At 40.4% G+C, this 17,029-nt stretch overlaps 1 protein-coding gene across 1 annotated transcript in view; it reads left to right on the forward strand.

Annotated features, from left to right (window-relative positions):
- RWDD4 (RWD domain containing 4) overlaps positions 1-13,735 on the forward strand; it is a 76,390-nt gene extending 62,655 nt beyond the window's left edge. The window contains 2 exon segments of the mRNA XM_030191513.1: positions 1,467-1,469; positions 12,032-13,735. Of these exon segments, the coding sequence (XP_030047373.1) occupies positions 1,467-1,469; positions 12,032-12,070 (42 nt within the window). The 3' untranslated portion in view covers positions 12,071-13,735.
- The last annotated feature ends 3,294 nt before the right edge of the window (positions 13,736-17,029 follow it).

Consider the following 17,029-nt stretch of genomic DNA (forward strand, 5'->3'; position numbering starts at 1 on the left):
TATTGTCTATTAAAGCCTCAATATGTGCTGTTACTCATTATGCTCTGCCTTAACATAAAAGAGGTGGAGAAAAAAGCCTTAGATTCAAGTAACAGCATTCAGCTAGACAAAGTCTGCTCACCGTCGTAAATCCATCGATGGGTCATAGTGCGGTAGTAAGTTTTCCCCTGAAGCAGCTGGAAGTACCGGCGAAACAAGGATCCTTGTTGGGAGTGTAGTGTTGAGTGCAGATATTCAAGGGGGGGGTGGGGATTCTATATATGACGCCTAAAATTACCACGCGGTAAGCAATTCTGCCTAAGCTTATTCTATAAAATCTGCTTACATTTACGTTCGATATATAGAATACATATAAGCAGATTTCACTGAGACTTGCATCCATTTACATCAACAAAAACGTGATGTAAATCCCTGTGCGTAGATTTAGGCACACTAGGTTATATTCTGTAACTAAGTGTGTAAATTTTGAAATGCCCATGAAATGCTTATTTCCCCCACCCATAACTACGCCCCTTTTTTGCTGCACACGTTAGAATTTAGGCACAGTGTGTTACAGATACACGTGATTTTGTGCCCGTAAATTACAATTATTACTAATTAGTGATCATATTGCTTGTTAACGCTAATCACCTTGTTAAATGCAGGTTTCTACCTGGGACTTACAATGTAGCTCTGTATTCTACTTAACTATTCTAGAGAATCTCTCAATGCCAGCATGATCTTGCAAGGCAGACTACTCTGCTCTATGAATATACCATATTTTCATGCATATAACTCATGTGTTAATTGCATTTTTGTAAACCAAGAGACACCCCCACCCACTATATGCATGAATGCATGATTTTTTTTTTAATTTGTTGGTTGTTTTTGTTTACATAGCCATCAGAATCTGGCATCTCTCCTTTCCCTTCCTCTCCTACCCCCTGCCCCCCCCCCCCCCACCCCCCCCACCCCCAGCAGTCCTTCTTACTTTGTTTCAGAGTCCAGTCTAGCAACATGTGGGATTTCTGGTGCATCCTGCCTCCTCTGATGCAACTTCCTTTTCCTGCATTAGAGGAAAGGCCTCCGATGCCAGATTCACAGAGCACTGGGGGGGAGGGGGGGAATAAGGATAAGAAGCGAAAGGGAGAGATATAGAAGCCTTGATGGGCCTTTGGTCTTTTCCTAGTATGGGATTACTTATGTACTTATATAACAGTGCTATACACATGGGTGTGTTATACGTGTAAAAATAAAGTAATATATTGGTGCTTCAGAACATAGCAAAAAGAGGAGTCAGACAAATCTCTTTTCAAGTACTGCCCTAATTTTAAAAAAGTTTTGTTAGGGGCACAAGTTTGCATCTCCTAACTAATTGGAAACCTACTTAACCACCAATATGACAAGTTGCTGTATAATATTTAAATTCTAACGTGTCTATTTTTTTTTTTCTTTTTCCAACATGTCTGATTTTGCTATACATCCAGCATGTAAGTATTTAAATTCCATACATTTGGAGGAACAGTCTTGTTTATAATGCAACAGTTTTGCAATGCTCTCTGTGTACCAATATTAAACACAAATTGTGCTAAAATGAATTCTCTATCACAGCAAGTAAGACAAGGGTAGATTGTGGACACAGGCATGCTGTAGTCTTGGTTTAAAAGCAGAAAAGCACCTCTGAGGCAAAAGCTTTTGCAGCTTCTAGGCCTTGGCTGCATGACTTTCCTTTAGCAGCGATACTCTTCAGGAGGGAAGTGGTGAAAGTAGTACTGGAATTTTTATCCTTTTTTACTGAACCACTTGAGTAGTTGATCAAAAATGGGAGTAATCTTTTGTCAGTTTTATTAAATATTCGTTTAAACTAAAGTCAGTGGAAATATAGGATGGTATTTTTTGATGATATAGGATGTGAGGGATTGAGATTCTCTTGAATGCTTCTGTTTCTAGATTTCCGTGAAAGAACATTGTACAATGAGGACATTTGATTCTTAAGTTAACCCTAAATTACATTTTCAAATGGCTATTATTCTCCTAAGGTAATGATTACCATGAAGAATCCAGCTTCTGTGCAAGAAAATTAGTTTTTCTGAATCTGGATCAGTTTAAATGTTTAACTTTAAAGATGGGACAACACATATCTTGTGATCTGCAATCTGTAAAACATTTTCCTAATAAGTGGCTCATTTATATCATTTATAACCTGCAAACATAATAAAATACATAAAACATGGCAAACAACAAACATTAGAAATCATATATAAAATCTGAAACTAACAACAGAAATCAAAATAACAAATCCTTTTTACAGAATTGAATATGGCAGCATCGTAGAACCAGTCCCAAGCCTTCTTACTCTGTTAAAGGCTTGAATAAATAAAATGGCTTACCAGATTACAATTGCCACCAAACTTAAAGATCCTTACGTGTTTTAGAGGGCAGTTTTATAATGGTGCACCTATATTTAGGCAGCTATTCTGTAAAAGAAAGTGGGTGCCTATTATCCTTTTATATAATACTGGTGTAACGGGTAAAATACACGCCTATAATTTAGGCCTGAGCACTTACACCAGCTGTAGAGCTGGAGTGAATGCTTGTGTCAAAATTGCTGAAACACACACTTAAATTATAGTACATAATTATGTGCATAACTGTACGCCCTGCCCATTCTCCACCCATACTCTGTGTATGTGTATGCCCGCCTTCAAACTGTGCGCCATTGGACTTAAGTATTCTTTCTTTTTTAATAGAATAGCGTGTAGCTGGAATGTTAGCAGTAGCTGGAATATGTGCCAGTATTCCGGTCATTAATTTATGTGCTTAGCACCAGCTTAATAGAAATAACCCTATGGTATATCCTCAAAAAGGATATAAAGGAATTGAAGAAGGTGCAGAGAAGGGCGATGAAAACGATAAAAAGGAATGAGACAACTTCCCTATGAGGAAAGGCTGAGATGGCTAGGGCTCTTCAGCTTGGAGAAAAGGCAGCTGAGGGGTGATATGATAGAGGTCTACAAAATGAGTGGAGTGGAGCGGACAGATGTGAAACGTTTGTTTACACTTTCTAAGAATAATAGAACCAGGGGACACAAGGTGAAGCTAGAATGTGGTAGATTTAAAACAAATCAAAGAGAGTTTTTCTTTACTCAACGCGTAATTAAACTCTGGAACTCATTGCCGGAGAATGTTGTAACAGCAGTTGGCCTTGCCGAGTTTAAAAACGGTTTGGACAGATTCCTGAAGGAAGAGTCCATTGATCATTATTAAATGGACTTAAGAAGAATCTGCTATTCTGGGATAGGCAGTATAGAAGGTTGAGGGTTTTTTGTTTTTTTTTTTGGGGGGGGGGGGGGGGGTTGCCAGGTTCTTGTGGCCTGGATTGGCCACTGTTGGAGACAGGATGCTGGGCTTGATGGACCCTTGGTCTTTTCCCAGTATGGCAATGCTTATGTGCTTATCAGGGACATTTTCAAAAGAACATCCAAGTCAGAATTGGGACTTCCCGCTTATAATGTCCAAAAAGCCATCCATCTCGCAGCTATATTTGAACAGGAAAAGACATTGTGGTTTTCTGTTTGAAAAATACATGAAAATGTCCAAAATGAACAACCATTTTCCAAAATAAAATGTCCAAATTATGAATGCCAAAAAACATGGACAAAGATGTCTGCCAGCATTTGTACAAAAATGGCAACACAGACATCCCTGCAGAGCAGAGGGGCAGCCTAGTGGTCAGTGCAGTGGACTTTAATCCAGGGCACCCAGGTTCATATTCCACTGCAACTCTTGTTATTTTAAGTGGTGAGCTCTACAGAGACACAGAAATATGTACTGTATCTCACTGCACTACCTCAATTGCCCTTGGGCTTGCAGGTGTCTTCTAATATTTAGGGTACTGTAGTTATATCTTTGCTTCAGAGGGATCACAATTTAAAGGTAAAATAACAGAGTTGAAGTGGGATTTGATCCTGGGTTCCCTGGTTTAAAGTCCACTGCACTGACCACTAGGCTGCCCCTCTGCTCTGCAGGGATGTCTGTGTTGCCATTTTTGTACAAATGCTGGCAGACATCTTTGTCCATGTTTTTTGGCACTGACCACTAGGCTGCTCTTCAGACCTGCTTGCCTCTGTGTTCACAATGCCCATAATATCTGATGTCTGGTAAGGTTAGCTTCTTTGCGGATGATACCAAAATCTGCAATAGGGTAGACACTGCTGACGGTGTGGATAACATGAGGAAGGACTTAGCCAAGTTAAAGAAATTATCTGGAATTTTGCAGCTAAGATTTAATGCTTAAAAACGCAGGATCGTGCATTTGGGCTGCAAAGTCCCGAGAGAACAGTACAGTTTAGGGGCTGAAGAACATTTGCGCACAAAAGAGGAGCAGTACTTGGGTGTGATCATATATGATGATTTAAGGTGGCCAAGCAGGTAAAAAAGGCAACAGTGAAAGCTTGAAGGTTGTTTGGGTGCCTGGGGAGAGGAATGGCCAGTAGGAAAAAGGAGGTGATGGTACTCCTGTATAAGACTCTGGGAGACCTCATTTAGAATAATGTGTACAATTGTGGAGACCGCACCTTCAAAAAGATATAAACAGGATGGAGTTGGTCTAGAGGGCGGCTACTAAATGGTCAGTGGTCTTTTTCATAAAGCGTATGGGGACAGACTGAAAGATCTCAATATGTTATATTTGGAAGAAAGGCGGGAGAGGGGAGATATGATAGAGATATTTAAATACCTATGCTGCATAAATGCACAGGAGGCGAGTCTTTCAGTCGAAAGAAAGCTCTGGAACAAAGGGTCATAGGATGAAGGTGAAAGGGATAAATTCGGAAGTAACCTGAGGAAATACTTTTCACAGAAAGGGTGGTAAATTTGTGGAACAGTTTCCTGGTGGAAACAAAAAGCAGTATCTGAATTCAAGAGAGCTTGGAGCCTTTTTTCCCTTTCCAGTGTCACTTTCAGGATTTTTTTTTTTTTTTTTTTGTTACATTTGTACCCCGCGCTTTCCCACTCATGGCAGGCTCAATGCGGCGGGCAACGGAGGGTTAAGTGACTTGCCCATAGTCACAAGGAGCTGCCTGTGCCGGGAATCAAACTCAGTTCCTCAGTTCCCCAGGACCAAAGTCCACCACCCTAACCACTAGGCCACTCCTCCAGTAACCACTGGGGGATGAAGTATTGGTCAGCTACTCAGATCACCTTTTTATACCCTGGATGTGGTTGAAACTGGTCTAGATAAAAACATCATTTTTAAACTTGGATGTTTCTTCCCATTCAATTATCGCTGTTGGATGTCTTTTTGGACCCTCCCTAGTCCCACCCAAAACATGCCCACCCACAACACTCCCCTTGTTATTTGGACACAATGCAGTGTAGGTTGTCCAAGTTCTTCCTTTCCAAAATTGCAATTTGGACATTTTGGGCAGGTGGCTGTTCATCTGCTCTGAAAATGAGCACAATTAGGGCCCTGTTTACTAAGATGCACTAGCGTTTTTAGCGTGCACGAAACACTAGAGACACCCATATATTTCTATGGGTGTCTCTAGCATTTAGCGTGCACTAAAAATGCTAGCACGCCTATAGCATGGCTTAATAAACAGGGCTCTTAATATCTTGAATTGTAAATATCTTTAATGGTGTTCCATTCCAACTGCTAGTGAAATCCAGAAACCTTATACTATGATTACAACTTTTATATATTTTTTTCGCATGTCATACATGTTTCATGTTTATTAATACTTACTATACTGCCTTTAAGTATCAGTAACAAAGTGGTTTACAAGCATATAAAATTACATAAAAGAAACAAAAAATAACTCATCTGACATAGTTAAAAACAAGTTAATAATGCACAAAATAACATCTTTCTGTTTTGGATTTTTAAAATACACTTTCCATCTCTCATTTTGTAGTATCTGATCCAGCAAAATTGTTGTTTTCCCTTTGTCCACTCCAGATAAAGTTTTGGACTATGAATATTTAAAATCCTCTTCCATCCTTACCCTCATTTCTCTGGGTATTTCCATTTTTGCCCCTTGTATTTTTTTTTTTTTAATTGCTGCTTTAAAAATATTGAAAAGGTCATTGGAAATGTTTAAAAGGTTTTTTTTTTTTTTTTTTTTTTAATGCAGAGAAGTCACATTTATATTAAAATACATTTTTGAAGAGGAATGACAGTGAAGATAAGCCACCTCCTATCTTTGGGAGTGTAGGTATTTTTCATGGATTCATGCCCACCTTCTTTAGAAGAGTTGTACACACAGATCCCTCTCTACTTAATGCTTTGACAGAAAGGGAGCAGTTAGAGAGAACTGCTGATAGCTGATTTCTTGGCAACCAGACTCGGTTAGTAAGCCACGGTAAAAAGTGGCCTGCGGTAGTGCAAGCGTGTCTTGGGCATTTGCTGGGCCATTTTTTTACTGCATCTGGGGAAAAGGGACTCTTTTTAAGGGGCTGGAAAATGGACATGTGCTTAGATTGAAACCAGCACGCGTCCATTTTCGGCCCGAGACCTTCCTGCCACCCATTGACCTAGCAGTAAGGTCTCACGCACTACCCACGCAGTAAAAATGCAGTTCATGCTTACTGCTGTTTACCACCATGTAAGCGGCCTGCAGTAGAAAATAGAAAATTATTTAAAAATATTGGAAAGGTATTTTTTGGAATGCAGAGAAATCACATTTATATTAAAAGATTATTTTCTACCGAAGGATTCAGCACATGCCAAATTCAGAATTACTGCCCAGCTCACATGCTAGCCGGGCAGTAGTGCCGATTTGGTACACACTGTATTAACGTAGGCCCTCCCGCGCCTTTGTTAAAAATTCCCCTTAGAGCCTTCGTGTTTTTCAACCAGTGTGCTTATAGTAGCAGTAGCCCTAGCTCAGTGCTTCCCTCTATTCTGTCCTGCCATTAGGAGAGCAGCAGTTTGTGCATCTCTGAAAACAATGGGGGGTGGGGGAAGAATCAGAAGAGGCTTGAGGTCCTGATGATGGGAGGGTGGGCAGGGCACAGATAAAAGAGGAATAAAGGTGTGGAGGCAGGGGTCATGAGGGAAAATCACTTGGAGCTGGAGGAAAAGGATAATTATACTCATTAGTGCTGCCACAGCTCTCATCGGTACCACCAGTGTGGCCTATTTCTAGTAGTCACACAGCACAATATATTGCCTTCCCCCTGATACTGCTATTGCAACTCACATCAGCCGCATCCAGACAGCACTCTGCGTTATCTCAACTTCCAAGCTGTGAAAGCCACTACTGCTTATGCATGGCTGCTGCTTCTCGCCATTGCTCAATGCAGAGTGTACTTGCTGTATGCTTTCACCCCAGACTCAACTGCTGATGCCAGAATGGCTTCCACCACTATAGTTAATTCCCAGCTTTGGGTAATGTGCCCTGAACATATGACATTAACTAAATTTTGATTCCGTAACCCCCCCCCCCCCCCCCCCCCCAATCCAACTGTGTCTCCAGCAATAATACCACCACTTCTGAAACCATACTGCCTGTCAGTCTTCACTATGTGGCATTCATTCTTGCCTGTACTGCAGGCAGATGCTTCCACTAATACCCCGGGTTATTTGCGGTTCAAGGAAACCTCAAGATGGATAAATATCTAACATATAAATGAGGGCTGACCCACGTGCCGCGCATGCGCAGAAGAGAGCAGCTCTGACGAGCCTCCAGCATTCTCTTCCCTCTCACTGCCCCGCCCTCGCCTAAAGACGTAGTGACGTCAGAGGGCGGAACAGTGAGAGGGAAAGGAACGCTGGAGGATAGCTGACGTCAGGATGTTCTGAACGAAAGCTAAGCAACTGAAGGCAAGTAGGCAAGGCAACAGAATGCTGCTCTGGAGGGGAGGACAGAATCGCGGGACATCGAGGGGAGGGCAGGGCACAGGAGAATCGATGGACATGGATGGGAGGAGAGGAGAGAGTCGCGGGACACAGAGGGCAGGGCAGAGGAGAATCGATGGACATGGAGGGGAGGCCAAGAGGAGGTCAGAATCGCGGGACACGGAGGGGAGGAAAGAATCGCTAGACATGGAGGGGAGGGGAGAGAGGAAAAATCACTTAGACGAGAGCCTTCCTAGAGTTCTCCCCACTCTCTTTATCTTACCTCCTGCCTCCCGCTCCTCCTTCCACCAGATCTTCATTTCTTGCGCTCCTCCGGGGACAGTGAGAAGAGAGGAGCGGCTGCAGAGCCAACAGCCGATGCCTGAAGGCTGCCTGCGGTGCCGTGCTTGCTTTTTAAAAAAAATTTTGGTTTGTTTAATTAGCTCTTTTTCTTTTTGTAACGGCCGCTGCTGTTCAACTGGAGCAGCAGTGGCCAAGAAACGAAGATCTGGTGGAAGGAGGAGTGGGAGGCAGGAGGTAAGATAGAGGGAGTGGGGAGAGAAGGAGGGGAGATGGAGAAGGGCTGGAGAAAGAGAGAAGCTGCTGGTGATAAGGATAGGGAGAAAGGGGGAATCCTGGCTGAGATCAGAAAATGGGAAGACGCTGGAAGGAAGGGTAGGGAGAGAAACAGAAGAGACATTGAAGGATGGGGAGAAAGAGGGGGGAAATTACTACTACTACTACTATTTAGCATTTCTATAGCGCTACAAGGCGTACGCAGCGCTGCACAAACATAGAAGAAAGACAGTCCCTGCTCAAAGAGCTTACAATCTAATAGACAAAAATAAAGTAATCAAATCAAGTAATGTGTACAGGAAGGAGGAGAGGAGGGTAGGTGGAGGCGAGTGGTTACGAGTCAAAAGCAATGTTAAAGAGGTGGGCTTTTAGTCTAGATTTAAAGGTGGCCAAGGATGGGGCAAGTCGTAGGGGCTCAGGAAGTTTATTCCAGGCGTAGGGTGCAGCGAGACAGAAGGCGCGAAGTCTGGAGTTGGCAGTAGTGGAGAAGGGAACAGATAAAAAGGATTTATCCATGGAGCGGAGTGCACGGGAAGGGGTGTAGGGAAGGACGAGTGTGGAGAGATGATGAATGTAAAAGGGTAGAGAGACACTGGATGGAAGGATCGGGAGAGGGGGTAGATGGATGGAAGGATAGGGAGAGAAAGGGGAGATGGATGACAGGATGCAGAGAGAAAGGGGAGAGACTGGAAGGATGTGGCGAGAGAAGGGGACACTGAAAAGAAAAGGGTAGAGAGATAGAGACTCTGGATAGAAGGAGGGGGGAGAGAGAGACATTAGTTAAAGAGACATCAGAACAAGGTAGATTGATTCAAGGATCTAATTCTGTTTACACAAAGAACGTAGTATATAAAAGTGTAATGTACACATCAACTGTTATTTTTTTCTTTGGTTGTTCCATTACATTTTTCAAAACAAAAATCTCGCCTGTTTTAATGGGCTTAACGGCTAGTAGAAACATAAATGACTGCAGATAAAGACCATATGTCCTCTCCATTCTGCCCATCTATGCCATCTTCTACCCCTTCCTCTCCCACAGAGATACTCTCTGCTTGTCTCATGCTTTCTTGAATTCAGATACACTCTGTCTCCACCACCTCCACCGGGAAGTTGTTGCATGCATCTACCACCCTTTTCGTAAGGAAGTATTTCCTTAGATTACTCCTGGGTCTTTTCCCTTTCATTTTCCTCCTATGCCTCCTCATTCCAGTGCTTTCTTGACTATGCCATAGAGGTATTTAAACTAAACATCATATCTCCCTTTTCCCAGCCTTTCTTCCAAAGTATACATATTGAGATTTTTACGTCTATTCCTCATACGCTTTATAACTACCATTTTAGTTGTTGCCCTTTAGATATATCGCAGTTTATATCTCTGCTTCTCACAGCTTGATGCTAGCAACCCAGGGCCGTTGTTATAAGCGAGAAGAAAGCCTTCTACTCAGGAAGAGAGAGGCAAGATGAGTAAGCTGCATGCTGCTCAAGAGCTGACTGGCAACTTGCAGGCCAGCCTTCCTCACCATGGAGGCAGCCAGACAACACACTGGAGAGGGCTAACTGCTGCTTGAGGGAGTGATGGTCAACAAAAGTAAGGGCAGAAAAAAACTATATTACATTTTGAGCTATGACTTATTGAGAAGGGGAGAGATGAGGGAAGGAGAAAAGTATCACAGTGGGGAAAGGGGATGAGAGGGAGGCACGGAGAAGGAGGAAGTGAGAGAGGATGGGATGGGTGACAAAAGAGAGAGATGGTATGGTATGGATTAGGGAACATGGAGAAAAAAATTGTTGTTATGCCATGAGTATCAAGCAAAACTGAAAAGTGTGTTGCAAATAAGAGACTGAGAAGCACTGCTTTAGAGCATCTAGCCTGGGAGACTCTGCAAGTCACCAGGTGACAAACTTCATGAAAATTGCATCTTTTTTAGAGAACAGTCTTAGGACAAATCTCTATATTGGAATTTTCAAGTTAACTTACAGGCAACAAATCCTTGTTTACTTCAAGAATATATCCCCTGATTCTGTAAAGTTCCCCAAAAATTGTGTGCACAAATTTAGGTGTGTTCGTCATTTGCATTCACAATTTAATTGAATAATAAGCCAATTAGATTTGTGGGACCAGCGCGCACAAAGTTAGGCATGGGATCCACGCCTAAAATTTACGTGCATTCCAAAAAATGGGTGTGGAAATGGTCATTTTGGGATGGAATGAGGGTGTGACGGGTGTGACTTTGAGCAAAGTGCGTAATTACAGATTAATTGCGCTCCACGTGTAAATTTAGACACAGGCATTTGCACCACATTTTCGTTGGTGCAAATGGCCACGTCTAAACTTAAGTGCAACTGTCCTCTTAAGTGTGTATTCTATAAACTTCACCAAACTTTAGGTGCAGCTTATAGAATACTGCTTAAGCCGGGTGTCTTTTGGCACCAATTTTTAGGCTCCATTTATAAAATTTACTCCATATTGTTTTGAACTTGAAATGCAGAAACCAATGAACGTAAGTTGTGTGGTATTTGGCCTACAAAGGTGCAGTGCATCCATTGACAACATTTTGCAATACCACTGCTGATTGATCACAGTATTGTTTCATGAGATTTTGAAGTTTATAGTATGATCTACACCTCACTGGGTTAAAATGCACCTTTTAGTATCTATGATGCATCAGAACATTTTGTTGTGTTTATAGCTGCCTAGTTACTGTTACTTTATACGGTCTGTACCAGAGCCGGTGGTGGGAGGCGGGACTGGTGGTTGGGAGGCGGGGATAGTGCTGGGCAGACTTATACGGTCTGTGCCAGAACCGGTGGTGGAAGGCGAGGCTGGTGGTTGGGAGGCGGGGGATAGTGATGGGCAGACTTATACGGTCTGTGCCCTGAAAAGGACAGGTACAAATCAAGATAAGGTATACACAAAAAGTAGCACATGTGAGTTTATCTTGTTGGGCAGACTGGATGGACTGTGCAGGTCTTTTTCTGCCGTCATCTACTATGTTACTGTGGGGCTCATTTTCAAAGCACTTAGACTTACAAAGTTCCACAGGTTACTATGGAACTTTGTAAGTCTAAGTGCTTTGAAAATACACCTCTATGTTACTTTGATTGCATGTGCAATAGAGATCATACTAATTTCTAAAACAGATTAACCCTTGATGGAGTTTGAATATTCAATGAGGATTTTTTTGTCATATAATCGCAATAAATTAAATATAGGAATAGCATTAGAAAAGATCCTTTCTGACCAGGATCCATGCATAGAATAACATGGACAAATGCAACCGCATCAGAGGTATTGGCTGGGAAATATTGAGAGCTCTAAGCTAATGTGGGGGTATGATAAGGCGCGTTAGCGTTTTTAACGCACCTTTAAAAGTTAAAGCACATTAAATCTAATGCACCAATACATTCCTGTAGGGTGCATTTAGCGTTTAACTTATGTCAACATAGTAAACATACCCCATGGTAACTAGTTAACCTGAAAGCTAAAAAGAAGAAAAAAAATTGTGTGATGTGTGTGTGTTTTTTTTGTTGTTGCTGCAATGTGCTTGTAACGTTTGTATGTGTAACCTAATATAAACAAAGAAAATTAATGCAATGTTGTAACCTCAGCTTTAAATACCCTTTTATGTTTTCTAGTTGGCCAAAACGGGTTCGAGTTCTAAAGATGATGAATAGTGGGCTTCAGTATGAAGAAACACCATCTCTTAACACAGTCTAAGCTTGGATTTTCTGCCTGGAGGAAGAAGAGAGATTTTTGTTTTATTGATGTTTACTGAAGAACTATAATACAATTTTATGTATGAAAAATAGTAGTTTTATAAATTTCACAAAAGTCTCACAAGCAGATGTTTGTGTAAGATTGTTGTTAGTATTATTAGTCTTTACAAAACAACAAAAAGGTTTGCCTTAAAATAAGATGGAATTCTGACTGAGAGAATTAGAATACGTAATGAAAGCTGCTTGGTGTATGATGTGTGAGTGGCACTCTTATACCGTGGTACTGTGTTTTTATACATGTAACGTGTGTGTTATATGTGTTTTTACAAACTGTGCCTACCCCCCTGAGTGCTATACCAGTCTATTTTTACTAAGACGCGCTAATTGCAAAATTAGGGGTCCTTTTACTAAGGTGTGCTAAATAAGATGTTCATTATATTCCTATTCTTAGCATGTGCTAAATTTATTAGCTTATTAAAGGGACAGCTTAGTGTGTTTGTTTATAAAGCCCTTTTTTTGCTGTTTTCATGCATTAATTATGCCTGCAAAGTCATTAAAAAAGCCATTGAAAATAAATGTTAATTTTGCAATTAGTGTTCTTTACAAAAATAAACTGGTGTATAATGCACACACGCATAACACATGCTATACGTTTATTTTTATATTGACCCGCAGTTTGCGCTCATTATGGGTAGATTCTATAAATGGCACTGAAAAAAAACCTGCTTAAGTGGTATTCTATAAGCCGTGCCTAAAGTTCGGCATGGTTTATAGAGTAACACGTAAATTTAGGTGCCATTTGCACAAATGAAAACATAGTGCAAATGCCTACTCCTAAATTTACACGTGGAGCACCTATTTTCTATGATTATGCATGTAACTCAAAACCACGTCCCCTATCCACCCCGAAACTCCCATGGCCCTCCCATTTCTGCACTTTCATTTTTCGGACCGCGTATAGATTTTAGGTGCACAAGTCCCAATTAAATCAGTGCCAATAATTGTTAAAAAGTCAATTATTGGCACTAATTGCATGCAAATTGGGGGTATGCCTAAATTTGCATGTGCGATTTTTGGTGACTTTTATAGAATCGGGATATATGTGTAAAAATACAGTATAGACCTTTTCAGTGTATATTGTGTCACTGTTTAAAAAAAAAAAAAATTAAAGAAAATTCTCATTTGAATTGCTTCAGTGACCCAGTTTATAGTACGTGCTTTGATCTAGTTGCTGCTCCCTGAAATCCTTGCCATATTGTACAATGCAACAATTACACTGTTCAGTTTGGTGAAGAATTCACCCTGCTATAATGAATATGTTTGCAGCTTGTTTCTGTAGCCTGTTTTGCATACTGTTGCACTTTTAAAAATGAGGAATAAAAAAAAAATCCATACTAATGAAGTAAATGACAACTGTGTATTCTTGGTTCAGTGCAATATGCATTTACTGGCGGCGTGGGTATTGAATAATTCCTCTGGTCACTGATAAGGGAAATGACTGTTCCAAAACTTTTTAGACTTCTTTCTGTGTGTTGTATTGGGAACTCGTATGTCTTTATGCGAAAGGGTTTCACTAAGAGGAGATTGGGAGGAAGAATAAAACATTCTGCTGAGTTAATTGGACATTTTGCAGAGAGATGATGTAATATACTAAGCTGTACTGTATAAACAGGTATAGAGTACAAAATGCCTTAATGTCTTTTTTTTTTTTTTTTTTTTTAATTGCATGGTGCTTTTAATTTTAATAAAATAGCTATTTATCTGCAATGTATTTTTACTACACATTTTATGATGACCTCTGGTTTGAAAATAGTTTAAATCAATTTACAATACTCAGTCTGTTTATCTGCTTGCAACCTAAGTAGAGTACAATAAAAACATTCATATTCATAAAACACAACAAATATAAAACAAAATATACCTACTCAACATGCCATTAATAATTTAATTTTGCTGGCAGTTGTTTTAACTTATAAAAGGCTTATAATCACAGGACTGTCTTTTTCCGCAGGTGCAACTGAGCCAGGCCCTATAGCTTGAGGGGGGCACCAAGAGGAGGGACCTGGATTTCTCACAAAGTGGGGAAGTTGTTGCACTGACTGCCACAAGAATGTGATGATAGCAGCAGGTTGTCAATGGGTACGTACTCACAGACGCATTGACAGCCTGCCCTCTGTCACATGCACATTTCCTTTTTCTAAAGTAAAGCTGTGCAAGAGGTAGGACCATTGTTGTTTCTGAATGAGTGCAGGGCCTGTGGCCAAGCACATACTCAAATTTCTGCTGCCACCACTGTCCCTCAACTAACAGCAACTGAGGCTGATCCCAGCAGCTTTGCCAAGCAAAACTTGAATAGAATGGGAAAAAGGAATGAAGGGAGGGGGAAGGAGTGGAGATACCTGTAGGGTGGTGTGCAACTTAGTTTGAGAACTGTCTATAGGTTTTCATGTAAAATAATCCAGTATAAACTCATACAGAAATACAATTGCAGAGAAATAAATACAACAAAAATAAGCAATCAAAATCCCCACTGCCTCAAATCTTCATACATGGATGATCCAAGAGTGAGAAAAGAGGTTAATAATAACTAATCGATAAAGAAAAGAGCCTACTGCCTAAAAACCTCAATATATCATATACAGCTATATTAGGAATGGCTCAACAGGAAATTCACCCTGAGAGTTAGCAGACTCTGGCTAGAAACGAGATAAGATGAACAGTGTCCAAAATACATTTTACACCCTTGTGTTTAATGATATATTTACAGGGAAGCTTCAAATAAAATACTGCTACCAATTGAAGCACTCTGGGTCTAAGAAGAAATTATTTCCACCTTTTCTCTTTTGTAACATCTGGGAACATCCTAATAAGAAAATAAAAAAAAAGAAAAAGCATTATTGCAGTCACAATCCACATCCAAAGCCAATATAACCAAAAGTGTTGCAGGAACTAAATCATTTGAATCAGATTTTTCAAATGGCACGTATACATCTACAGTGTCCATAGATTTCTCATCTAGATTTTGGTGATCTGTAACTTTGTTCCCTAAAAGCAAATATATTCTTGAAATAGGAAGTATACACTGCTGAAGAATCTTTTAATATCTCCTTAAGTTATTTTATATAACAATTTATTTAGGTGATGGTAATTTGGGAAAATGTAATAAGCACTCCTTGCCATATTCTCTGCCCTTCAAATCTTACTTCTCCAATCACACAAATCCTTTACTAAGGTAGATTGAACAACTTTTAGAGGACATTAAGGGCCCTGTTTACTAAACTGCGTTATAGGCGAGTTAACACTTGTAATGTGTGTTAACCATGTATGCACGTTAACTGTGTACGTGCCTACAGTATCCCTATAGGTTCCTACACTGTTAGTGCGCATGCTGCGTTAAAAATAATAACGCACCTTAGTAAACGGGGCCCTAAATTTGAGAAATCAATTTTTTTGGAACTTAACAGTTCTCTTCCATTTTTTTTTTTTAAATCTCTTGCAACTGAATTTTGGAATTCAAGGCAGTTATTTGTAAATATAAAGCTACACCCAAAGTCTGTATGGCATCCGAAATCACTTCCAAAGTGAAAACTGTAGATTGCTGTAACACAAATGCAGGCATGACCTTTGTAGTGCCCAACTGTACAGGAGCAAAAAATCTCAGAAAGAATGTAGTTGCAAAAAACCTCAGAAAGGCTGTATTTCAAGTCCCATTTCCCTTTTTTTATCATCCCCACCTCAGAAATTCCCTTATCTCTTATTTGTCCTGTTTGTCCTAATTAGATTGTAAGCTCTTTCGAGCAGGGACTGGCTCTTCATGTTCAAGTGTACAGCGCTGCGTACGTTTAGTAGCACTATAGAAATGCTAAGTAGTAGTAGAGCAACAATAACAGTAGCGGCTAAGGAAGTACTAGAATCCAGTAATACTAGCCTCATTCCATGCCATAGTTCTAGAAGGCAATGTGGTCGATGAATCTCCTCACACAGCCAACACTTCTGTAGCTACACCAGCTCCTTCCCATCTGCAAACTGCTCCATGACATCTTATCATGGGGCTGCAAAACGGAAGCTGGAGAATCCTCCATTTGCGTCTGCACTGGAGACTCTTGCTGATCAGGGGATGCTGCTAAAAGTCATATGGCATTTATAACAGCTAGGCAAGCTCCTAATTCCTGAGCACTTTGCATTTGCACATAAAGATCCATCGAACCAAAGGTAACCTATGACTGAGAGGAAGTCCCTCAGGCACAACATTCTCTTAGGCATATCTCAAAGGTAAAAGGTAATCAGAATATGATGTGCAGCTGCTATCATCTTGGATCCCCCTAATTTGAGAACATTACTAATTCCAAAGATATTTGGTTCTTTCACCAGACTTAATGAAAATTGATTTTATTTTCTCTATTTAAACACAATACTTGCTAGTTTCTGAAAGGTACAATTTAAATCAGTCATGTTAATACAAAACACAAATGATCTAGAAACATGCCACAATTCATTTATCTTTCTACATTAATCATACCTGGGTTAGGATAACTTTCAAACCTTAAAAGTTTATTACAGATTGATTTTATTCTCCAAAAACAAGCAGGACTGCCTGTGCTCACAAATAAGTGATGCCATCCGACAAAGTGTGGTGCGAAAAAGCTTCTCCTAGCTTTACAAATGTGAACAACTTGGGCTGATTTTTGAAAGAACATTTTTAAAATGGCATAAATCAACAGATGGACATTTTTCTTGCCAAAACATCCAAATCAGTATTTTTGAAACGCATTTTCCAGACGTTTCTCAATACTGTTCATCTACAGTGTGCCCATTTCTCAAGGGGGTGTGTTAGGGGTGGGATTTGGGCATTTTTCAGTCATAATGGAACAAAATGAAAATGTCCAGGATTAAAACATATTTTGAGCTAGACATGTT

The sequence above is a fragment of the Microcaecilia unicolor genome, chromosome 2 (genome assembly GCF_901765095.1).
Source record: "Microcaecilia unicolor chromosome 2, aMicUni1.1, whole genome shotgun sequence".
Classification (NCBI taxonomy): Eukaryota; Metazoa; Chordata; class Amphibia; order Gymnophiona; family Siphonopidae; genus Microcaecilia; species Microcaecilia unicolor.